General features: G+C 51.9%; 2 protein-coding genes and 1 non-coding gene across 12 annotated transcripts; 2 read left to right on the plus strand and 1 right to left on the minus strand.

Moving 5' to 3' along the window:
- The first annotated feature begins 502 nt into the window (after positions 1–502).
- LOC122383657 (DNA-directed RNA polymerase III subunit RPC3-like) lies at positions 503–20,980 on the plus strand. 7 transcript variants are annotated; one of them, XM_043370316.1, is made up of 10 exons: positions 503–600; positions 1,567–1,761; positions 2,107–2,228; positions 2,355–2,488; positions 2,987–3,311; positions 4,044–4,261; positions 4,615–4,768; positions 5,575–5,767; positions 9,227–9,394; positions 20,721–20,980. In XM_043370316.1, the coding sequence occupies exons 2-10, from the start codon at positions 1,615–1,617 to the stop codon at positions 20,862–20,864; spliced, it is 1,605 nt and encodes a 534-aa protein (XP_043226251.1). In that variant the 5' UTR covers positions 503–600; positions 1,567–1,614; the 3' UTR covers positions 20,865–20,980. The 7 variants fall into 7 exon arrangements, with proteins under 7 accessions (XP_043226251.1, XP_043226248.1, XP_043226253.1 ...); XM_043370313.1 differs by lacking the exon at positions 503–600 and adding an exon at positions 641–714; XM_043370318.1 differs by lacking the exons at positions 503–600; positions 20,721–20,980 and adding exons at positions 641–714; positions 18,428–18,469 and having other exon boundaries at positions 9,227–9,411.
- Positions 9,331–18,418, minus strand: LOC122383656. 4 transcript variants are annotated; one of them, XR_006256871.1, is made up of 4 exons: positions 17,924–18,418; positions 10,102–17,740; positions 9,828–9,918; positions 9,331–9,531 (listed from the first exon to the last, which is right to left on the minus strand). XR_006256871.1 is itself a non-coding variant. In XM_043370312.1 (3 exons), the coding sequence occupies exon 3, from the start codon at positions 16,620–16,622 to the stop codon at positions 10,647–10,649; it is 5,976 nt and encodes a 1,991-aa protein (XP_043226247.1). In that variant the 5' UTR covers positions 16,623–17,353; positions 17,650–17,740; positions 17,924–18,418; the 3' UTR covers positions 9,978–10,646. The 4 variants fall into 4 exon arrangements, 2 of the variants coding, with proteins under 2 accessions (XP_043226247.1, XP_043226246.1); XR_006256870.1 differs by having other exon boundaries at positions 9,333–9,918; XM_043370312.1 differs by lacking the exons at positions 9,331–9,531; positions 9,828–9,918 and having other exon boundaries at positions 9,978–17,353; positions 17,650–17,740.
- Positions 19,933–20,004, plus strand: Trnam-cau. Its single transcript has one exon. It is a non-coding gene; the product is annotated as a tRNA-Met (tRNA).
- Positions 20,981–21,720: the final 740 nt, after the last annotated feature.

Consider the following 21,720-nt stretch of genomic DNA (forward strand, 5'->3'; position numbering starts at 1 on the left):
CAAACGCACGAAGAGGGTTGAAAAAACGAGATCTCACAGGAGGCACACCCAAGAAACGAGTATGAAGGAAACTTTTGATGGAGAAAGAAGCAAATTAACAAAACAGAGACGTAACAGTAAGGAGAGAACAGAGAACCTTACCGGTTTGTTCAAATCACGATTTTCCAGGTGGGAAAATGGCCGACACTAAACCGACGCGGACCGAGCGCGGCGCAGCACCGCCGCCGCCAGAATTCAGCAGAAATTCACAACGATGAGGGCCAAAAAGAGAATACCGAGAATGATAATTTCGAGAAAGTACTGGGAAAGCTAGCCAGTAGCCACGCAACAACAATCGCTTAAGATTTCTCTCATATCACACCTGCTGCGCCGCTTTAGTCGCGAATTGCATAATATCCAGCGTAAGTCAATTTCGGTTTCTTGTTGACATTTATTATTTCATTGACGTCATTAAACCCTAGAGAAAAGTAGCCATGACTGAGCCCATGAAAAATTATTTTTCGGGTATGTATATGCTATTTAGCATGCTTATCATTTCACATTCTTTGATCAATGATAAAATATTCTTAAAATGGTCTAAACTCAATTAAAAAAATCGTGGTATGTGTGATTGTGATGTCATACTCATTTCAACCATTTCCGTTAAAAATTAAATCAATAAGCATCCTTGTTTTGAGTCATATATTTTTGATCGAGAGTTGTACTCTGTGAATGGTTTGGTTTTGACTCATTTTTTGAAAAAACTGAGCATATTTTTTTAATTATTAGGTATAAAATCAACAATTTTAAGTTCTACGCCTCAAACAGGAACGAAAATAGCTCCATTGGATAATTGGATTTGTTGTTAAAAAACTGCATCAGATATGCACATTTTGTGGTCTTAACAATCAATTTAATAATTTGACCTCACTTGACTTGACCTTGACCTGACCTCGACCTGAAGTTCATCAAGATTAGTCCATATCCTTAATTGAGTTAGCTCATTGAGTTCCATGAATAAACTGACCCACAAAACCTGTGACGTACATGTCTGTTTCTATATTCCATTTTTGGTGACCTGACCTTGACCTTGACTTGCATGACATTGTATGCAAGGCATCTCGTCTTGGTAGGTACCTATCCAAAGAAGAAGAACACGTTTGGAGTAATCAGTATTAGTCCATTCTTCGCCAACTGCGCTCGAAAGCTGATAATATAGAAATTTGCCATTTTGTACCCTTGACTTCACTGGTCACCCTGACCTGACTTCTGACCTACTTAGGCAAAAAATGGTTCAGAAGGTCTGTCTTGTTGTGCCTAACATTCAGGACAGACCTGGGACTGGGAGGCAGGCGGTCTTCCCGGGTCCAGCGTGACCTCTCGCCAGCTGGCTGTATATAGAAACGCGGTTTAAACGGTCCTGGAGCTCCCCGGTCGGGAACTTGCTGCATTCGAGTTATGTGAAGAACGTCTTATCCACTAGGCTCCACTAGGCCACACGGATGACGATGGATGAATAGCAAACTCGGTGATAACAATGCACATATTGACATTTACAGCTTTTCCATTCTGTTGGCTCTGTTCCAGGTAGCTGATCCTCAGCTGTATTAATTGCCTGGCCGGTTCTACACAGTCATGTCCCAGGTACTGGGCCGGCTGTGTGGCCAGGTGGCAGGAGATGCCTTCGGTCCGGTCGTCCAGTCCGTGGTCCAGTACCTATTCACGGCCGGATCGCGGCCACTGCCGGCCGTCATTGTCAACTCGCCCTACCAGCGCAATGAGGTAAGGGCAGCCTGTGCCAAGCTGCTGCTGTATATTCCCTGTGATGTGCCATTGGTGCCTTGAATCTTGATAATCATCATCTCACGGATATTGTTTCATTTACGGTATTTATCGAACCTGCACCGAAATCCCGTCCCGTCCACTATCATCGGCCCTCGCTATCTTCCACCGCTCCATCCATTTGAGCTCACTCGGGCTATCCCTCTTATCTTAAGTTGTCCGCTCCTCGTAACCTGCCGTCACTCGCTCCGACCCTCTGGTTTCATCTCGCCCGCTCCCCCAGCTGACATCCCCCGCGCTCTGTCACATCTCCATGCTCTGTCTCACGTCCACCTCTGTCTGCAGGTGAAACTGGCGCTGCAGGTGCTGCTGCAGCACCACATGGTGACGTTCTCCGTGACCCGCACCTCGATGGTCGAGTACACCCTCCATCCGGACCGGGTACTGCTGCTCCTTCGTTATGCCAGGTGAGAGATTGCCTTCCCCGCTGGCGCCGCATTGTTAGGGGTTGTGAACTGGCTACGAACGGGACTGATACAGTGGTTATCGTGATGGTTGGGTGCTGATAGGTGCTGGCTCTGGCGATTTCGCAGGTTTCTGCTGTTGATCAAGACCCGGTTTGGCGTGGAGCAGGAGGTGATTCTGGACGAGCTGCTCCGTCAGGGACAGGACTCGGCGTTCCAGCTGGTCGTTCGGGTCACCAAGCGGATAAACGAGTCGCTCGAAGGTAATAATAGTGGTAATTACATTCTCTACATTTTCAGTGTAGAATAAATGCGGCTGCTGAGACGACTTTTTGTCGGTGTTTGGTCTAGGCTGACGCAGATGCCTCATTTCGCGCTGTTTTTGGACGAAATGGTTACTGTCCTGACATCCATGCGGCCAGTAGCATTGGTTGCTATTCGCGTATTTCCAACCGTTTTGGGCTACAAGGCCATGCTTGGAGTACTACTGTATTGGCTACTTAAAATTTCATGACGTCTTTATTGACACCTTAGAATGCTGCTCCTTTGACGAATAAGCATTGGATCTCAAAAATGATAATATTTTGTTACTGTCATTTTGTTGTCCAATTTTTGTCTTTCTTGTCAGCGAAATATCTTTACTTCGTAGTCTTCCGTAGTCAATGCATGCATTGTATACTTGCTAGTTGCTGCCCCTCCGCCCCGCTGCTTTTCCCACAGACTGAACTCCCATTGCTCCCCCTCCCATTGCTCTTTCGCAGAGGGCGGTAAGCGCGTACAGCCCTCCACGATCCGTGACAAGTTCTGTGAGCTGGTGCGCGGCCACTACCTGCAGCGGTGTGCCTCCCTGGCGCCGCCGCCGGACCCGTCGGCTCCCCCGCCGGCCGAGGACGCGCCGCCGCCGCCGCCCGTGGTGGAGGGCGTACCGCCGCTGGTGGAGCCCGAGGGGGAGCGTGCCTTCATGCCGCCGGCCCAGCTGGACATGGGAGCCGTGCAGCGCGCGGTGGACGGGAGGCCCGGCCGGCCGCCGCCCGACGACCCCGTCCGGTGGAGGGTCAACTTCTCGCGGCTGGACGAGGAATTCCGGTGAGCGAGGGTGGGAGACGGCCGCCCTGTCACCGACGAGATGAGGGATATTAAGAAGACCTCGTATTGATGTTGGTGTAGGACGTAGCGCCCAAGGGGGCTTCGGAGACTGACAACGCAGAACATTTGCTGGGAGCATTACCGACCTACCGAGCAATGCCGAATTTAAAGGAATACTGTATAGAAAACAACTTTTGTATTAAAAATCCGTTCGTGATGCTCGTACGTATTTACCTGACTCGTATTTCTGCGGTAAGTGTGGGCTGTTAGCAGCGAGATGGGCTGATGGCTCTCCCCTCCCACCGTTCTCAGTCACCAGCTGGTGCTCAACTCTGTGTCCCGCACCTGCGGCGAGCCGGCCGCCGATGTGATGTATGCAGCGATGGACTGACGGCTCTCCCCTCCCACCGTTCTCAGTCACCAGCTGGTGCTCAACTCTGTGTCCCGCACCTGCGGCGAGCCGGCCGCCGATGTGATGTATGCAGCGATGGACTGACGGCTCTCCCCTCCCACCGTTCTCAGTGACCAGCTGGTGCTCAACTCTGTGTCCCGCACCTGCGGCGAGCCGGCCGCCGATGTGATGTATGCAGCGATGGACTGACGGCTCTCCCCTCCCACCGTTCTCAGTCACCAGCTGGTGCTCAACTCTGTGTCCCGCACCTGCGGCGAGCCGGCCGCCGATGTGATGTATGCAGCGATGGACTGACGGCTCTCCCCTCCCACCGTTCTCAGTGACCAGCTGGTGCTCAACTCTGTGTCCCGCACCTGCGGGGAGCCGGCCGCCGATGTCATGCGACACCTGATGGCGCTGGCGGCACAGACCAGCCGACCCTGGTCGCCCGAGTGCGGCCCCGTGGCGCTCACCGAGCTCAAAGACCGGCTCACGCGGCTCTCCAACTCAGTGCACGCCGACGCAGTCCGCTACTGCGAGCAGTACGTCCGGATCATGAGTGAGTTACTGCGGGCAGGACGTCCGGATCATGAGTGAGTTACTGCGGGCAGTACGTCCGTATGATGAGTGACTTACTGCGGGGCGCGGGAAGTAAACAGGTTTACATGGGGTGCGTCTGCTGGGCTTGGTTCGAATGGTGCTGCCACCTGCCATATAGTAGATAAGCTATGTTGAACTTTGCTGGGCGGTCGGTGTATGACGTTATAGTTTGCCCGTTTCTGAAGTATGTGTACCCGAAGAATTTCTGTTAAAAGTAGAAAGTAGCGGACTGCATATCTCCCCCCTCGTCCGCAGCGGACGGTCAGCGTCTGACCATGCTCCTCCCCTCGCCCACCTCTCCCCGCTCACTAGGCGAGGGCGAGACGCCTTACCTGGTCCGGTTCGGGGACGCCGGCGGCGGACAGTACACCCTCAACATGAAGCGCGTGATGCAAAACTTCGGCTGGGCCGTGGCCGAGAATGTCGTCCAGGAGAGGTTCGGCTCGCGCGCCGGCCGCATATTCCGGTAAGGGTCGGAAAGGGAAGAGAGTTGGAGGGATGGACGGATTATTATGGTAATTGTAGTCTGGCAGGACGAGTATTTTTAGGCTCATTCGATCTGACAAGACTATTTCAGGGCCAGAAGGATGATAGGAAATAGGGGAGACTTTGGTCTGGGCGGGCACACTAGGGGCTGAGCCCATCCAGTGGACACTGGACAGGCCACCCAGCCCCGTAACACTCATTGCACCCTGCTACGGGCTTGCTCCTATGGGAGCTTCCCGCATGAGATGAAATTTCCCGTCCAGCCCGGAACAGGAGGTTGAGGCGTAGGGGAGAAGGATTTGGCTATTCTGAGGATGGAGATGACGGAACGGGTGGAATGGGGTATTCCGTGGCTAGCGACTTTCGAGGTATGGTAGATGTTATGGCTAGTGGAGTCAGGGTAGGGAGAGAAAGATGAGCGGAGGGGCAGAATTCCGATATGCTTGAACGTTTGTCTACTGCTCATGAATCATCTCTGCTTGGCAGGTCGAATAATTCAACTCGATTAGGGTAGATTGTATTAGTTTTAGAAAGAATACTGCCCGTCCAGTAGAGTTGGTAGTCAGTAGCTGGAAGAGCGCTTTTTGGAAGCACAATTTAGTAAATTAATAGATGGATCTTGGCCGATTTGCACTGATCGACTGTATGTGGATTACGTAAGGCCAATGTATGCGTGCCTCCTAATGTTCGGCCTCGCTCAGCTTAAGGGTACTGTCAGCTCATTCTTCCCCAACGGAAGCCAGTAGCGTCCCGAGTAATGACAGAACTTCGTCCATGGACACTCAGGCTGATCCGGTCCAAGCGGTACATCGAACAAGACAAGATCCATGAGTGGGCCATGATCCCGCCCAAGGAGGCCAAGTTGCTGACCTACCAGCTGCACCAGGCCACCTTCGTCAGCGTCTGTGACCTCCGCAAGCCTGGTCAGCAGGTGGCGCCCGGCCGGCTGGTGTTCCTCTTCCACCTGGACTTTAACCACGTGAGTGGGCCGGCGGATGAAGGGGAGGGGAGATAGTTTGGGACTGGGACGGAGATTGGGTGTGCGGGCTTGTGTTGATGTGGGAGTGCAGTACGGGATGTGGTGTGTGGAGAGATAGGATCCATCTGTATGTCGGACTCGGTACTGGGGCTCGCGGGTCTTTGGTCACGAAGCTGGTTACGTGGAAAAGGACAGTTGGATGAGATAAGTCCCATTTTCTTTTCGTTCTATGTGTCGTGCTGATGACATGTTTCACTTGGCGGCACCAGTAAGTAGTAATTAGTATTTCCAATGAAATTTAGCAAAGTTAAGCCTAGCAGTAAAACGACGTTTAGTTCCATGCTTCATATCTATTACAATGCGTGCTCACATCCAAAAATAAGTTCCTCTTGCGGTAACCGCGGTTACGCTCGTCCCCAATGACCTTTGGTCTAGCCTGGTCGATCTTCCTGCCTCTGTGACTTGCTGTGAACGGCGAGAGCTCTGAACAGTGTGCAGCGTGCATCCTGCACACTTACAGCGCGGCTGTGGGACCGCCGGGACGTGGGCGGCGGTAGCGCCGTTAGGGGCACGGTCCGCCCTTTCTGGGGGCGCTCTGCACCCTGAGTAGTTATAGCGCGGCCTCCGTCGCGATTGGCCGGTGATGGAGTGAGTTCAGTCACGGCGCTGAACACACATCCAGGCGGTCGATACTGGTCGGCGCCCGACGGTCAGGGTCAGCGTATTGTACCATGCTATACGGCGGCGCAAGCACGGGTTTAGGAATAAATACTCAATAACGGAACAATGATGCTACTGGATAACGTATAGTTAGGTGGTACAGATTAATGACCACGGGTGGTACGGGCACACTACATCTTGCCGGACACAGTTGTGGCAAATGTGTGGTCAACAGCTCGCTTCACGGGATACTGCGGAATGAATGAGTGACCTTCAATGAAGTGACTAACACGATCCTTTTGCTTTGGAGACGCTGTGCCTGTCGGCAGTAGCAAAGTCTGCACCGTGAAATGCGCTTTGTTGTCCTGTTGCGATTCTGCGATCGCTCTAATCATGTGCATAGTCGGGACTGGTAGGTTTCACTGCCATCCATTTCACATGCGCTCGTCGACTAACGCTTGTCGAGAGCTATTCGAAACGATCCCAGCGTTGCTTTTAGGTCATTAAAATCGTGGCGTTGTGGCCAGTCATTCGCCGGCTCAGTCCATTTATGAAATGGTACCATCCTTGCTGGCGTGGCGAGCTGCTTAGTCGGTGGCTAGGCTGGTCGGCGATAGCCAGTTTCTGCATACTTCCCCTCCCCCTTCAGTCCAATTGCCACCCGTGACCGTGACCATGACGACTGACCGTCCTGCTGGCCAAACAGTGGCAATAGGGACTCGTATAATCAGCATATAGGCCGCCCCACTGGCTACTCAGACATCACATTTACATTCCTCAGTGGCGGCTCGCCTGCGATTCAGAAATGTCCGAGTAGTTGGGTATGTATCGTCTTATGACTTTTGTATGATTTCCTGTGCATTTTTGTTGCATGTAATTGCCAACAAATGACGCTATACAACTTGCTGAAACTCCCAAACTGTATCAGCTCTCGATCTTGCCTCATTTTATGCTATTGCTGGCCAAACGTCGAGTAGTTTTGCGGCTATTTTGGATGCTACGTTCCATATGTCTCCATGCGTTTCAACCTATGGCATTCAGCAAGTGGACGAGGCAAGACATTTGCCGCGACACTACACAAAGGTTTTGTGCGCACTTGACGCAAACATCAATAACTAACCGGTTTCGTGTGCCGGCTCCCCATGGCCGTGTTCCTCGCTCTGTCATTCTGATGGAAAACTGTCACGGGGTCGTCAGTTTGCGATCAAAGGAATTCATCACCGCGTATCAGGAATAAAATAAAGTAGGATGGATGGAGTGGAGCGAGTAGCTAGATATATGTATGAAAGAGCAGGTTCACAAGATTCAAACGCCAAATTACAAATTTTTGTTTCATTTTTCAATTGGTTATTTGTTGCCACCAACAGTGGTCACTGGTCACTTGGCAATGGCAACAGTGGTCAGGTCGCCGCTCTTCGCATGCCATTGCACCTAGAGAGGCTTGGGATCACCGGAACAGTTCCTTTCAATCATATCGATGGTTCTAAGAAAGATAGTTCAATTTGGGTCGATGGATGGTTCCATAGTGCTGTTTTTAACTTTTTATGATTTTACGGAAGAAGCAAAACACTACTGAGGCGGCCGTGACACACAAAATCACTTAGAGCATTCTTGCACTCGATAGTAAAGGACAGGAAGCAGCTAGCGATACGGATGTTTTTCTTCCTGCGCTGCTCGTCAAGCTGAGTCGACTGGTTTAAGAATATCAATATTGATAAATTTGATACTAAGGATGTTATGCTGCGAACCATAAATACCATCACGTCTCTGTTCCGTATGAACGACAAGTCCCAGGGCATCGAGCGGCACCGGCTTTCATTTGCTGGGCTGATCAACGCTTGGGCCACATTACTGGCATTATTTATGACCCTTTGCCTCATCGCTGGAGGCGCGCCTCCCATTTCACGGTTTTGATGGCCACTTTGATGTCGCTATCAGCTGACGTCCAGGCGCACTACCTGATGCCACAGTGGCGTTTTCGCACTATATCTGAGCCCATTGGGTCATTCTGACGCCTCTAATGCCGCAGTTTGGGCCGCTGGGTATGCCAGGAGGGCGTTCTGTACGGGTCCTGCCCAGCCCTGTCGCCGTCGCTGGACGCGTATTCAAATGTCGTGGTGGTCGCCAGGCAGCGGACGGTGCGGCGGGTCACCTCGGAATGTGATTGGTTTCAGTCACACACCCCGGTGTCGCGCCGTTCGGTAGGACCGCCCGTCCGCCCGCCGGCCGGGTTGGCCGCTCCATGAGTCGTTAGCTGGCACGCCGCTGACCGGACGGGCACGCTGGCGGTCCGGTCAGATCCGGTCCGAAATGATGTGGGACCGAACTGATGGGGACACGGAAAGGCATGTTGTGGCGCTCTATCCTGTTAAGGGTTATATCGCATCGGCTTATGGTTATAATTGTTTACTTGAAGTGCTCTCCTGAGTCCCTGACCATCACTTTATCACGGAGTCTATGTCCCAATAGATCTGTTCTGTCCATGCGGTAGTCCATCTGCCCCGACTAGTCCGTGGTTTATTGACCTGTCCGTTCCCTAGCCGACCTGACCTGCCTCTGCTGCGTTGGCCGCTGCTCTACCCTTTGAGTGTCCTGTTCATATCCTAGCTAACCTTCCCCGCCTTGCCTGTGTCCTAATTTTAGCGTGCCCGTCTCTGACCACTTAGTCATCTGACCTGTCTCTGCCCCAGTTGACCTGCCATACCCTGATTGTGTCACCAGCTGACCCGCCTAAGCCTCCTGTTGCGGTTGACCTGTCCGTGCCCCAGCTGACCCACCCTCCTCTCTCCGCGACATCAGCTGACGCGGATGCTGATCGAGACGTGTTACCGGGCGCTGCTCAACATGCTGACGTCCCGCTCGGCGGAGGCCAGCCGGCACCAGCGGCTCTACGACAAACAGCAGCGGGTGGAGACCCTCCTGGCCACGATGAGGCAGCAGGGCGTCGACGACGACCAGATCGCAGAGGTGAGATAGTGCGAGCTGCGGTTGTAGCCGCATCTCCAGACCCAGCGTGTCGAAATCCAGTATGTCTTAACGGACCGTTTATTGGACCGAGTGAGCTAAGTGGATAGCCCACACGATCTCGAGAGTAACAGTCGTTGCTGGGAACGAAACACAATACACAAATCAAAAGACGTATAAATAAGCGTTACCAAACGTACAATAAATAAACGAAAGGGGTGGGCAAACAAAGAGGGCTTAAACGTACCAATAAATGATACACCAAAACAGGCCGTGAGGGGCCCTACCACAGATAACACAGCATCCCTGCGTACTGACATCAAATGAATCGTGACATTTCGTGACCTTTCTTAACATTCGTGACATTTCGTGACATTTCCTAACATTCGTGACATTTCGTGACCTTTCCCAACACTCGTGACATTTCGTGACCTACCGACAAATGTGCCTTCTGGGTCGCTTCGCGGCTAACGTCCATACATCCAGAGGCATCTTCCCAAGCCAGCCTCACATCTCCGACGCCATATCTACGAATCCAGACACCAGTCAGGTCCACTGTCGTTTACCTCAGTGCAAAATATCATAGTCTCGGTTTTAATCATATTGGCGCTGAAACGTCTTATATGAAATTGACAACAGAATATCTATACGAGCTAACAGATCACACATTTTAACGCATCATAGTGAAATACAACTGCTCAGCCACTTACCATCGCTCGCGCAAACACAGACACGACACGACCGCCTCTGCCGCCATCAGCGCGAATGGTCCAGAATCATGGCCGGGCATAGAGCCGGGTGGCACGTCACACAACAAACGAGTACTGAGAAGTATTGCAGAAATTGCCTTCTAACAATACGCCAACGAACAATGAGCCATCGAATATTCAAACTAGCAAATAATCACGCGATACATTTCAAATTGGTCGTTTACGACAATCAACATAGTACAAATGATACAACGGAAAAACGCAAAGTACAGCAAAATCAAGTACAAACAGAGTAAAAGCCATACGAAAATGTCCACCTCTAGGACCATGGGCGATGCTACTCTCAAACCGAGGGGAGGTAGTCCCGGCCGTCCCGGCTCTCCAGGCAGGCAGAGCGGGGAGGCAACCGGGGCAGAGAGAAGAGCGAGCCGGCTTGAGCGGAGCGGCGCACGACTGGGAGCCCGCACCCCCGTTCCACCGCGCGCCGCAGCGGCGCCGCCTACACCCGCCCCCATGTGCGCACCATGTGCGTCACATTACTTATTCTACATGAGAAACACTAACTTCGAGATCGGCCTCTTCAAGACGCTGCTTGCCGTTTTCACCATAGCGGAACGCACAAGACCCTCGCTGTCCGGAAACACCTCCAATACGCGTCCAAGAGGCCATCGACATCGCGGGCTGTTAACGTCAACGACCAAAACAACGTCACCAACAGAGAGGTTCTTCCGTGTTCTGACCCACTTCTGGCGCTGCTGAAGAAGTGGCAGGTATTCCTTTACCCAACGCTTCCAAAACAGGTCGGCGAGATATTGCACCTGCTTCCACCTTCGACCAAAGCAGCTGTCCCCCTCGCTGAAGATGCCGTCTGGCACCGGACCACCACGCAGTAGTAGCAGGTCGTTGGGGGTGAGAGGCTGCAGATCAGCTGGGTCACTTGATACCGTCGTTAGAGGTCTACTGTTGAGCACAGCCTCCACTTCGCATAGAAGCGTGCGGAGCGACTCGTCAGTCATCGTCTGCTCCCTGAGGAGCGCATTCAGGACTTTCCTGATGCTCCGAACTTGTCGCTCCCATATACCTCCTTGCGATGAGGCACCTGGAGGGGTGAACTTCCACGTGATCCCCTCTTTCAGTAAGCAGTCATGAACGCTTTTCTCTCGCAGCTTACGGACTTCTTCTCTCAGCTCTCTCTCAGCGCCTGTGAAATTCGTCCCATTGTCAGACCTGATAAACTTCACTTGACCCCTCCGAGCCTGGAATCTGCGAAGAGCATTAATGAAAGAGCTTGTATCTAGGGTTTCGCACACCTCGATGTGAATAGCCCGAGTTGCGAGACACGTGAAAAGCACACAATATCTCTTCATCTGCTTTCGTCCCACCTTGACATAGAACGGACCAAAATAATCGGTCCCAACTCGACTGAAAACTCCACCATCTGGCGCCGTTCTGTCTTCCGGTAGGTTCGACATCTGCTGTGTCACCACCGAACCCTGAATCTTTCGACATCTAACGCATCTTGACAGAACTCTGCGTACTGCAGAGCTTCCAGACACAATCCAGAACCTTCGGCGCAACTCAGCCAGGACATGTTCCCTTCCAGAATGTCCCTTTCTCTCGTGCATGTCCCGTATAATGAGGTCAGTGACGTGACCATTCTTGGGAAGAATCAGCTGATGTTTTGCAGCGTCTGGAATCTGAGCGTTTACGAGCCGTCCTCCGACTCGTAGAGTTCCGTCAACCACACAAGGATTCAGACGGAACAAACGGCTCGACTTCCTCACTGAACCGGACATTTCTTCAGGAAACGCCTGTTCTTGAACATGTCTCAGAATCGCAGCTTCTGCCATCTCAAGTTCTTGTACGGACAGCCTAGGTGAAAGAAGATCTTCATCACGTGTACCGGACTCCTTCCTGCCGGCTACTCTCTTCTGCAGCAGCTGCTTCCACCGAAGCACCCATGCGACACGTTTCTTCAGCTTGAACCAGTCACTTGTGCTGTTCAGCAGCTGTGCAGTGTAGTCATTACCTTCTGTAGCTGTGGTGGCGCTGACTACGCTTTTCTTGATCTCAAGCTCCTCTGTACTGCCCTGAAGCTGTTGGACTTGTGCCTGATCCGGCCATTCACAGGCGGCGCTCTCGAGGAACGCTGGGCCAAGAACCCAGCGAGATGCAAGAAACGCTGGTCCTGACTGACCACGGGATAAGCTGTCTGCCGGATTCAGCTCTGAAGGGACGTATCGCCACTGGTTAGGACTTGAGCCATCATGGATGACGGCTAACTTGTTGGCCACGAACGTCTGGAAGCGAGATGTGACGTTCTGTATGTAGCGGAGCGTTGAGACGCTATCGGTCCAAAAACACACCTCATCGAAATGCAGATCTGTCTCGGAGAGTATTTGAGTGCTCAATTGTACTGCCAGAGCGGCAGCCGTCAACTCCAGGCGAGGGATGGAGCAGGTCTTCAATGGGGCTACACGGCACTTGCTCATCAGTAGGGATGTCGTAATCCTTCCCGCAGCGTCCTCTACTCGAACGTACCCAACTGCTCCATACCCGACTTCACTCGCATCTGCGAACATGTGCAGCTGGCGACTCCGAGCCTCACCATGCAGTGGGGCGACGCTTCTCGGAACGGAAAAATCTCGGAGGTCTGCAAGCTCTTCACACCACTGATTCCACCGCTGGAGATGAGAGTAGGGAATTGGATCATCCCAACCCAGCTGTAATCTGCACAGGTCCTGAAGCAACACTTTTGCTGGCAACAAAAATGGAGCTCCAAATCCCAAGGGGTCGTACATGGCACTCACAGTGGACAAGATTCCTCTCCTCGAGGCTGGACCACGCTGTACCTCCACTCTGAAGCTGAGTGTGTCATGATCGACATCCCACTGTACTCCTAGAGCTCTCTGCGGAGACAGCACACCTTTAGTGAGGTCCATTTTGTGACTCGGAGCACGATCTGTTTCAGGGAGACATGACATCACCCTTGAGCTGTTGCTGACAAAACCCGTTAACCTGAAACCTCCTCTGGCACAGCACTCACGAACTTCCAGCGCGAGCCCTGCTGCTTCGTCCTCAGTTGACGCAGACTTGAGAAAGTCGTCAACGTAGAAGTTCCTCTGTATGCACCTGGCTACCTCTGGTCGATACAGCCCTCCGTAGTCCTGAGCCGTCCTTCGCAGCGCGAAGTTCGCGCAGGATGGCGACGACGTCGCACCAAACAGGTGAACGTTCATTTGGTAGTCTTCCAACTGTCGAGATAGGTCGCCGTCGGGCCACCAGAGGAATCGTAGCAGACTTCTGTCTCTGTCAGCAACTCGAACTTGGTAGAACATCTTTTCAACATCTCCCATGATGGCGAAGGGTTCCTGACGGAACCGCAGCAGCACTCCGATAAGTGAGCTGGTCAAGTTGGGCCCCTGAAGCAGTCGATCGTTGAGAGACACACCTCGGTAGCTCGCTGAGCAGTCATAAACTACTCTGATTTTGTCCGGTTTCGCTGGGTGGTAGACACCGTGGTGTGGAATATACCACGTTCTACCCCAGCAGGCGTCCAAACTCTCTCTGGACACCTTTTCCGCGTAGTCCTTCTCAATCAGCTCACTGACGAACCCGCTGTAGTCCCTCAGATACTTCTCATCACGCAGCATCCGCTTCTTTAGACCTTGGGCGCGCTGCTCTGCTTGCTGTCTGTTGTTAGGAAACACCTGCTCGTCTCTGAGGGGGACTGGTAACTCGTAGTGCCCGTTGATGAAGCGCGCTCCAGTCTCCACCTTCTTGAGCCACTGCTGGTCCTCTCTAGACAGACCGACGTCCACAGCACTACCATGGTCTTCGAAATCCTGGTTGTACAAAGCCATGAAACTGCGATGGAGATCGGAGCTCTCATTGACAACCCTGATGCGATTCACTCTTACTCTGTCGTTCTCGTTCTGACAAACGCGTCTTGGGCCCTGCACCACCCATCCTAACTCAGTCCGAAGCGCGAACGGCCCACCATCTTCACTTCGTCTTACCTCTAGCGGCTGGAGCGCCTGAGGACAGTTGCTACCTATCAGGAGACCAATTTCAGCATCGATCCGCGCCAAATCAATGCCCTGCAAGTGAACCCACTGGTTTAGATCCTCGCTTGACGCCATGTCTTCTAGTTTCACTGGAATTGTGCTGAGAGTGTACATCGGAGGCATCGCAATGCACGTACTTCCACCCAGATCCGATATCTTGACTCCCTTTATCACACGACTGTCCACTTGCTGATTGTCAACTGACGCGGTAGTCATTGAGAGCTTAACGTTTTCGCCAACAGCTCCGATCTGCTTCAGCAAAGACTCCGAGCAGAACGTCGCTGAACTGCCTCCGTCAAGAAACGCGTACGTCTCTACTTTCTGGCCACCATCAGTCCACATCTTCACGGGTACGATAGACATCATAGTAGATGACGAGTCAGCACACGTCTTGGAAGAGCTCCTCAGCTTCACTCTGCCATTTGTTACGACTTGGCTCGGGTTCTGCGGCACTTCACTACCTGCATGGCCGTCAGAGACGATTCGAACACCGTGCTCTGGCGGTGGTCTGTCGTTGTGCAGTGCTGTTGGATGACGGAGTCTGCAGATTGAGCAGGTTCTCCTTTTCGCACATTCCCTCACCAGGTGACCCTTGCAGAGGCACCCAAAACAAAGTCCCTGCTCTCTGATGAAGGCACTCTTCTCATGAGGTGCCCTTCCTCTGAACTCTTCACATTGGTCGAGGTAATGTGCCTTTGAACAGAACAAACACTTGAGCGATCCCCGCCGCTGCTGAGCTCCTGGCTCGATGACTGTTGCCGATACAGTTTGAACCTTTCTCCGCTGACCTTCCTGTTCTCTTGTCCTGCTGACACTGTGCTGACGACCAAACATCGGATTCGTCTGGATCCTTACTTCTCTCTCGACAAAGTCGACGATATCCTCAAAGCGCGCTCGTCTGTGCTCCTGTTCATGGATATGGTCCGCTAGGCGGCGCCACTGGTCCTGCAGGTTGTAGGGCAGCTTCTCGATGATTTTCCGCATGGTCTTTGGGTGGTCTGTCTCCCTTGCTCCGGGTGATATTCCACTCATTACGTTGTTGCAAGACCTCAGCGTCAGTGACAAACGATCCATTCCTTCCAGATCTCCTGGTTTTACTTGTGGCCACTCCACAAGCATATCCACAAACGCACTCGTGATTGAGTCCTCGTCTCCGTACCTCCGATCAAGGAGTCTCCTGGCTTCCAGGTAGCCCGATCCAGTCGTCATGTGCAGGCAGCCCCTGATTATGTCCTGTGGCTTACCACTTGTATATTGCTCGAGAAAGTACAGCTTTTCTTCGTCGTCATCAGTTTTGGAGGAGATCCGACTGTCGAATGCACGTATAAAAGATCTGTACTTCGTAACGTCTCCAGTGAATATCGGTATCTCAGCCTTGGGCAGCTGACTTCTTTCCAGATGGGCTAGGAGAGCCTGTGTGGAGTCCCCGTGCTGCTGAGCTCCAGGCTCATCCCTGCTTGCTCTCCTTCGTTCACTTTCTTGATTTTGTGCTTTTCTTCCTTGTTCGTATGCTCTTTCTTCTTGTACACGTGTTCTTGGATCTTGTGCTCTTTCTTCTTGTACACGTGTTCTTGGATCTTGTGCTCTTTCTTCTTGTACACGTGTTCTTGGATTTTGTGCTCTTTCTTCTTGTACACGTGTTCTTCTTGGTTCTTGTGCTCTTTCTTGAACACGCGTTCTTCTTTGATCATGTGCTCTTTCTTCTTCTTCTTCTTGTGTCCTTCTTCCTTCTTGTTCTTGTGTTCTTCTTTCTTCTTGTTCTTGTGTTCCTCTTTCTTCTCGTTCTTGTGTTCTTCTTTCTTCTTGTTCTTGTGGCGTTAATGTCTCAATTCTCTTGAAGGTTTCTTCCTTATCAAACTGAGCCAATACACCTTCCCTTGCCAGGCTTTCATCCAGTTCAGCTTGAATTTCCAGTTCCTCTTTCCTTCTTCTCAACTGCTCTTGCATGTCTTCGAGCTCATGCTTTTTCCTCAACGCTGCTGCCTTAGCATGCAGCCCCGCTCTTCTTGCTGCCTCGAAGGCCCGTTCTGAAGCAACTGTGGCCTTGCTTGATGCCCTTGTTGACGAAGAACGGGATGACTTCACCGATTCAGCAGGGCTTCCAGTGCCAGGCCTGGTACCAGACGCATCAAAGTGGTCAACAGAGAGCGACCCACCAGCCTCCTGGCCTGGAGCGACTTCCCGACTACGGACACCCGCCCTGTCTAGCTCTTCCGGAACATCTAGCGGCGGAGCTCCTTCACCAGTCTGACCATCAAATCCTACACCGCCTACACGATCAGTGTGTTCGAATCTACCAAACTCTGTGACAAATGTTGCCAAATCAACGCCTTCCTCTTTCAGGATGTCCTCCAGACGATTCACCAGCACCGCCTTAGGTCCTCTACTATCTTCACCTCTTCTCGACAGCTCAGCCTTCAGCTGATGAACCCTTAGTTTGCCAAGCGTATCCATCTCGTGACCGAGCCTGGGCACAACCAACTACCACAAATCAAATTAGAAAGCTCTTCTGGAAACTGGAACTAATCAGCAACAATGCTATCCTGGAATCTCTATCAATCAACAGGTTGTCCTTAACCCCTTAGTAGATCACCGAACACAAATACAATGGAAACCATACTCAGCATAACTCACACCACAATAAATGATCACACACTGATGCACTAAGTGTCTGTCGCTTCTCAAGATACTGTTCTCTTCGACTCGTTTACCATGAAGGCACACACTTTGCAAGATAGTTCACATTTGATCACCAGTTTGCCTCCAGAGTCACTGTTTTTGTGAACCGTTTATCAGAATGTCACTGCGCCACTGCAAGTACCATACAGCCCGCTTACCCCAAATATCAGCAGAAGTAGAGCACTCACTGATGAGCAGGGGCGACTCAGTCCTCACCAGCACCAGCCAGCAGCAGCAAACCAGCCGCCTAACGAGGCCAGCAGAGCCACCAGCCGGTGTGAGCGTGCTGCGAGGTCCTCCCGGTGGGTGGTCGAGCTGCCTTCACGCGTAGCTGCAGAAGTCGCTACTCTGCCGTGGGCAGCTCGTCGCCGTTGTCGACACTTGTCGCAACTGTAGCCGCATCTCCAGACCCAGCGTGTCGAAATCCAGTATGTCTTAACGGACCGTTTATTGGACCGAGTGAGCTAAGTGGATAGCCCACACGATCTCGAGAGTAACAGTCGTTGCTGGGAACGAAACACAATACACAAATCAAAAGACGTATAAATAAGCGTTACCAAACGTACAATAAATAAACGAAAGGGGTGGGCAAACAAAGAGGGCTTAAACGTACCAATAAATGATACACCAAAACAGGCCGTGAGGGGCCCTACCACAGATAACACAGCATCCCTGCGTACTGACATCAAATGAATCGTGACATTTCGTGACCTTTCTTAACATTCGTGACATTTCGTGACATTTCCTAACATTCGTGACATTTCGTGACCTTTCCCAACACTCGTGACATTTCGTGACCTACCGACAAATGTGCCTTCTGGGTCGCTTCGCGGCTAACGTCCATACATCCAGAGGCATCTTCCCAAGCCAGCCTCACATCTCCGACGCCATATCTACGAATCCAGACACCAGTCAGGTCCACTGTCGTTTACCTCAGTGCAAAATATCATAGTCTCGGTTTTAATCATATTGGCGCTGAAACGTCTTATATGAAATTGACAACAGAATATCTATACGAGCTAACAGATCACACATTTTAACGCATCATAGTGAAATACAACTGCTCAGCCACTTACCATCGCTCGCGCAAACACAGACACGACACGACCGCCTCTGCCGCCATCAGCGCGAATGGTCCAGAATCATGGCCGGGCATAGAGCCGGGTGGCACGTCACACAACAAACGAGTACTGAGAAGTATTGCAGAAATTGCCTTCTAACAATACGCCAACGAACAATGAGCCATCGAATATTCAAACTAGCAAATAATCACGCGATACATTTCAAATTGGTCGTTTACGACAATCAACATAGTACAAATGATACAACGGAAAAACGCAAAGTACAGCAAAATCAAGTACAAACAGAGTAAAAGCCATACGAAAATGTCCACCTCTAGGACCATGGGCGATGCTACTCTCAAACCGAGGGGAGGTAGTCCCGGCCGTCCCGGCTCTCCAGGCAGGCAGAGCGGGGAGGCAACCGGGGCAGAGAGAAGAGCGAGCCGGCTTGAGCGGAGCGGCGCACGACTGGGAGCCCGCACCCCCGTTCCACCGCGCGCCGCAGCGGCGCCGCCTACAGCGGTAGTGGCGGTCCTAATAGGGGACCTTGGTGCATCCCCGTACCCAGGTCACAGCCCTCCGACGACGAGCAACTGGCAGAGCTGGTGAGACGGCGCCGGGAATTACCTCTGCTTTAAGTGGTAATGCTGGAAACTGTTTTTTGCTGAATACATTTTAGCATAAGTTACGTTGCTCCCTTTCAGTTTTTTTTTATTTTTTCATTCTTTGTCCGTTTTCCTTCCTTTACTCGTTCTTTTCCAATAGCGCCTGAAACTACCTGTGATTCCATTTCTGATCGGGCGTGTGGTTATCGAGCTGGGCCGTTTCTCCCGAGCTCCATCACTTCAATCAGGGCGACAGAAGCTGTTACGAACCGTAATACGATTCTCAGTACCAACTCCACTACGCGCTCCGTCGGCTTTGGTTTCAATCTGAGTAGAACTCCTACCAACCTCCGGTGGTCGACTGATGTCCGTCTGACCAGCCCACTCCCATCGGCCTTCCCCGCGCGGTTACTGATTGAATTACAAACGACCGTCGGCTGCCCGAGACCGACGTGCCGAAATGGCCTGACCGACAGCTGCCGGTCCGATTTGGCGCTCATTGCTCCCACTAACTACGGCATTCATTTCGAATTACTTGATTGGAAGTCGTGCTACTTTCATTGCCAACATTGGATACGACATTCGAATGAGTTACGCCGCTCTGAACACTCGATAATTAAGCGGCTGGATTGGCGGTATTGATTGGCGGTAGTCGTTTCGCGTGCACGATAACAACAAAACTGTTACCATATTTTACACAGCTCCTTGTAGAGGTCGGGGACCCTGCCGTTAGCCGGGGAGGGGAGGGGAGGGGTTGCAATGGCTGCTTACCAGTCGTTGGCTGGAGTGCATGTTGTGCAATGAGTCTGTGCCAACCTCGGGCGGACAGAAAGGGGACCGCATCGCCTCCCCTGCCGAATGCCCGTCCCTTCTTCACTCACTTGCACCGGTGCGCTGGGGCACGGATCTCTCTCCCTCCCTCTCTTTCCTCCTTTTGCCCTCTATCCCTTCTCTTTCACACTTTTTTATCGACGACCAGTTGGCCGCTCTGTGCTTTCAGAATGACCGCTGTTCATCTTTCCGTTCCTTTACTGGCTTAACGACTGTCGATCTCCCATAGATTAGGTGCCAGTCACTGCCGACAAGCCGCTGGTATCATTTAAAGCGCTATTAGCGCTCCCACTAACCCAGTCTGTCCGATTGTCCCCTGACTGTCCTGTTGAAACCAGTCTCTGCATAAACCACAGGCGGCTGTCGGTCGACCTGGGACGAACGAACAGCGACTCCGACATACCGACATACCGAATTGTGGTGCCGTCCGCTGGTGCATCACTGACTAGAAATTCCTGTGACATTGTTAACGGATGCATCATGCACGATTTTGTGATATACACTATACAGCTTGCACAATTCTATATCTAGCATGGCTGTAATACTGCAGAAGCGTCATATTGCGTTCCGAGGCGGTGGGTGGCAGGAAGCAGAGTGGCGCAGTGGAAGCGTGCTGGGCCCATAACCCAGAGGTCCGTGGATCGAAACCACGCTCTGCTACGTTTTCGGTCCTGACGGACGAAAATGTTAGGGGTGCGCTGGACTGTTGTATTGTGATAAGTGACGCTCTGTGTCATACCATTTTCAACTTTCAATGCCAGAGAATGCGTTAGCTCATTGTTATCTGCAAACAAATTAGATGTATTTGAGCGTGCACAATGCACATATAGCTTGGTCCGGGGACCCGCGGTCCAGGCAACGCAACAGGAAGTCTGATGATCTCCGGAACAGCACATTACGCCAGTATTTGACGCCTGAATTCAAGTGTACCGGGTGTCGCAATGTTGCTAACCGTTATTTCGCAGATGGCGTTAGTTTGACAGCCTGGGGGAATGCTGTACCGCATCGCTCGAGGCGACGGCACCTTGTAGTAGGTATTCCTGTCAATAGATGGCGTTAGCGACGGCCCGGATTTGACCTGATACAACACCGCATTACTCGGTGTCGTGATCTCGGCAGACATGTGGTTGTGTGACCTGCTGCCCCTCGCTGATAATCCGTCGACCTGCTTTTGACCCCCTGTGAGTTGTGACTCGTTCGCCGCCTCCGTTATGTAGGGAAGGCACCGTCTGTTACCAACTGTGACGCACATGACACTGTGACCATACGAATTCCCACGTAACACTGTAACCCCATGCAACTCACGCTCACGTGATCATTGACCCGTGATGACCCCGTGTGACCTCCATGTGACGTATCTGCACCCTCCCCGCCAGGTGGAGGAGGCTCTGACGGAGCCGGAGCGGGCCGAGCTGGCTCGCGCCGCCGCCGTCACCGACCGGCTCTCGCTGGCCGAAACGCAGCTCGACCAGACCCTGTTCCTGCTGCAGACCTGCCTGCGCTACAGCGCCATGAAGTGATACACCGACCCCACACTGTCGCTGTTATTGTAAAGGAACTGACTTCCTTGGGCTCATGTGTTTGTTATTGGTGTGTACGGGTGTGATTCAGGTGACAATATAGACGATGGTTTGTACTCACGGATTGTGATGAGTGGGTTGGTCGCCACCGAGCGCCAAGGATGCAGAAGCATAGTTGACAAACATGCCGCTTTGGTGCTGTAACTATCCTCTTACGGAGTGACGTTAGCCGCCGCTAGCCGCCGCTAGCTGGACGGGGGCTGAGGGGTTGCCACTGCCATTAGAGCTAACCGCAAGGGATTCAGGGGAAAACAACAACATTTTATTGTCGGTCTGGGTCTTCAGAAATGACGGCATGTCTAGGTGGTGTGAAAAGACGGTTAGTCGGTGGCCATGAAAGGGCATTTTTATCAGTATGGCCCTTAGAGCTTTGTTGTGTCTGAGACAATGCCAGACAATTATTTGCCTACGTAGAAACGGTGTTAGGAGGTTTGAAGGTCAAGGTCAGGCAATAACTAGGAGGTCATACATAAGGTGTGTTGTTACTTTTTCTTAATCAGTTCTGTTTACAAGTAACAAAGGTCGGTGCTCGGTACATGCTATTAATGTCGAGAAGCACAACAAAATTACTGTCATTTGCACTGTTTTCATATTTTTAACGTGCACCGTGATGATATGATAGCTCTGAATACCTTTATCCTGTGTATGGTGTGGCAGTGTCCTGTGTGACATTTGGTGACCTTCAACTGCCATGTGACAGACGGTGTCTTGTGATGGACTCAACTTGAATGACAGTACCGGCTGTGGACGGTATAATGATCCGTCCGACGGGTGGTGGCCGCCTGTTTGCCATTGC

The sequence above is a fragment of the Amphibalanus amphitrite genome, unplaced genomic scaffold, assembly GCF_019059575.1.
Source record: "Amphibalanus amphitrite isolate SeventyFive unplaced genomic scaffold, NRLGWU_Aamphi_draft 000169F_arrow, whole genome shotgun sequence".
In the NCBI taxonomy this organism is placed as follows: domain Eukaryota; kingdom Metazoa; phylum Arthropoda; class Thecostraca; order Balanomorpha; family Balanidae; genus Amphibalanus; species Amphibalanus amphitrite.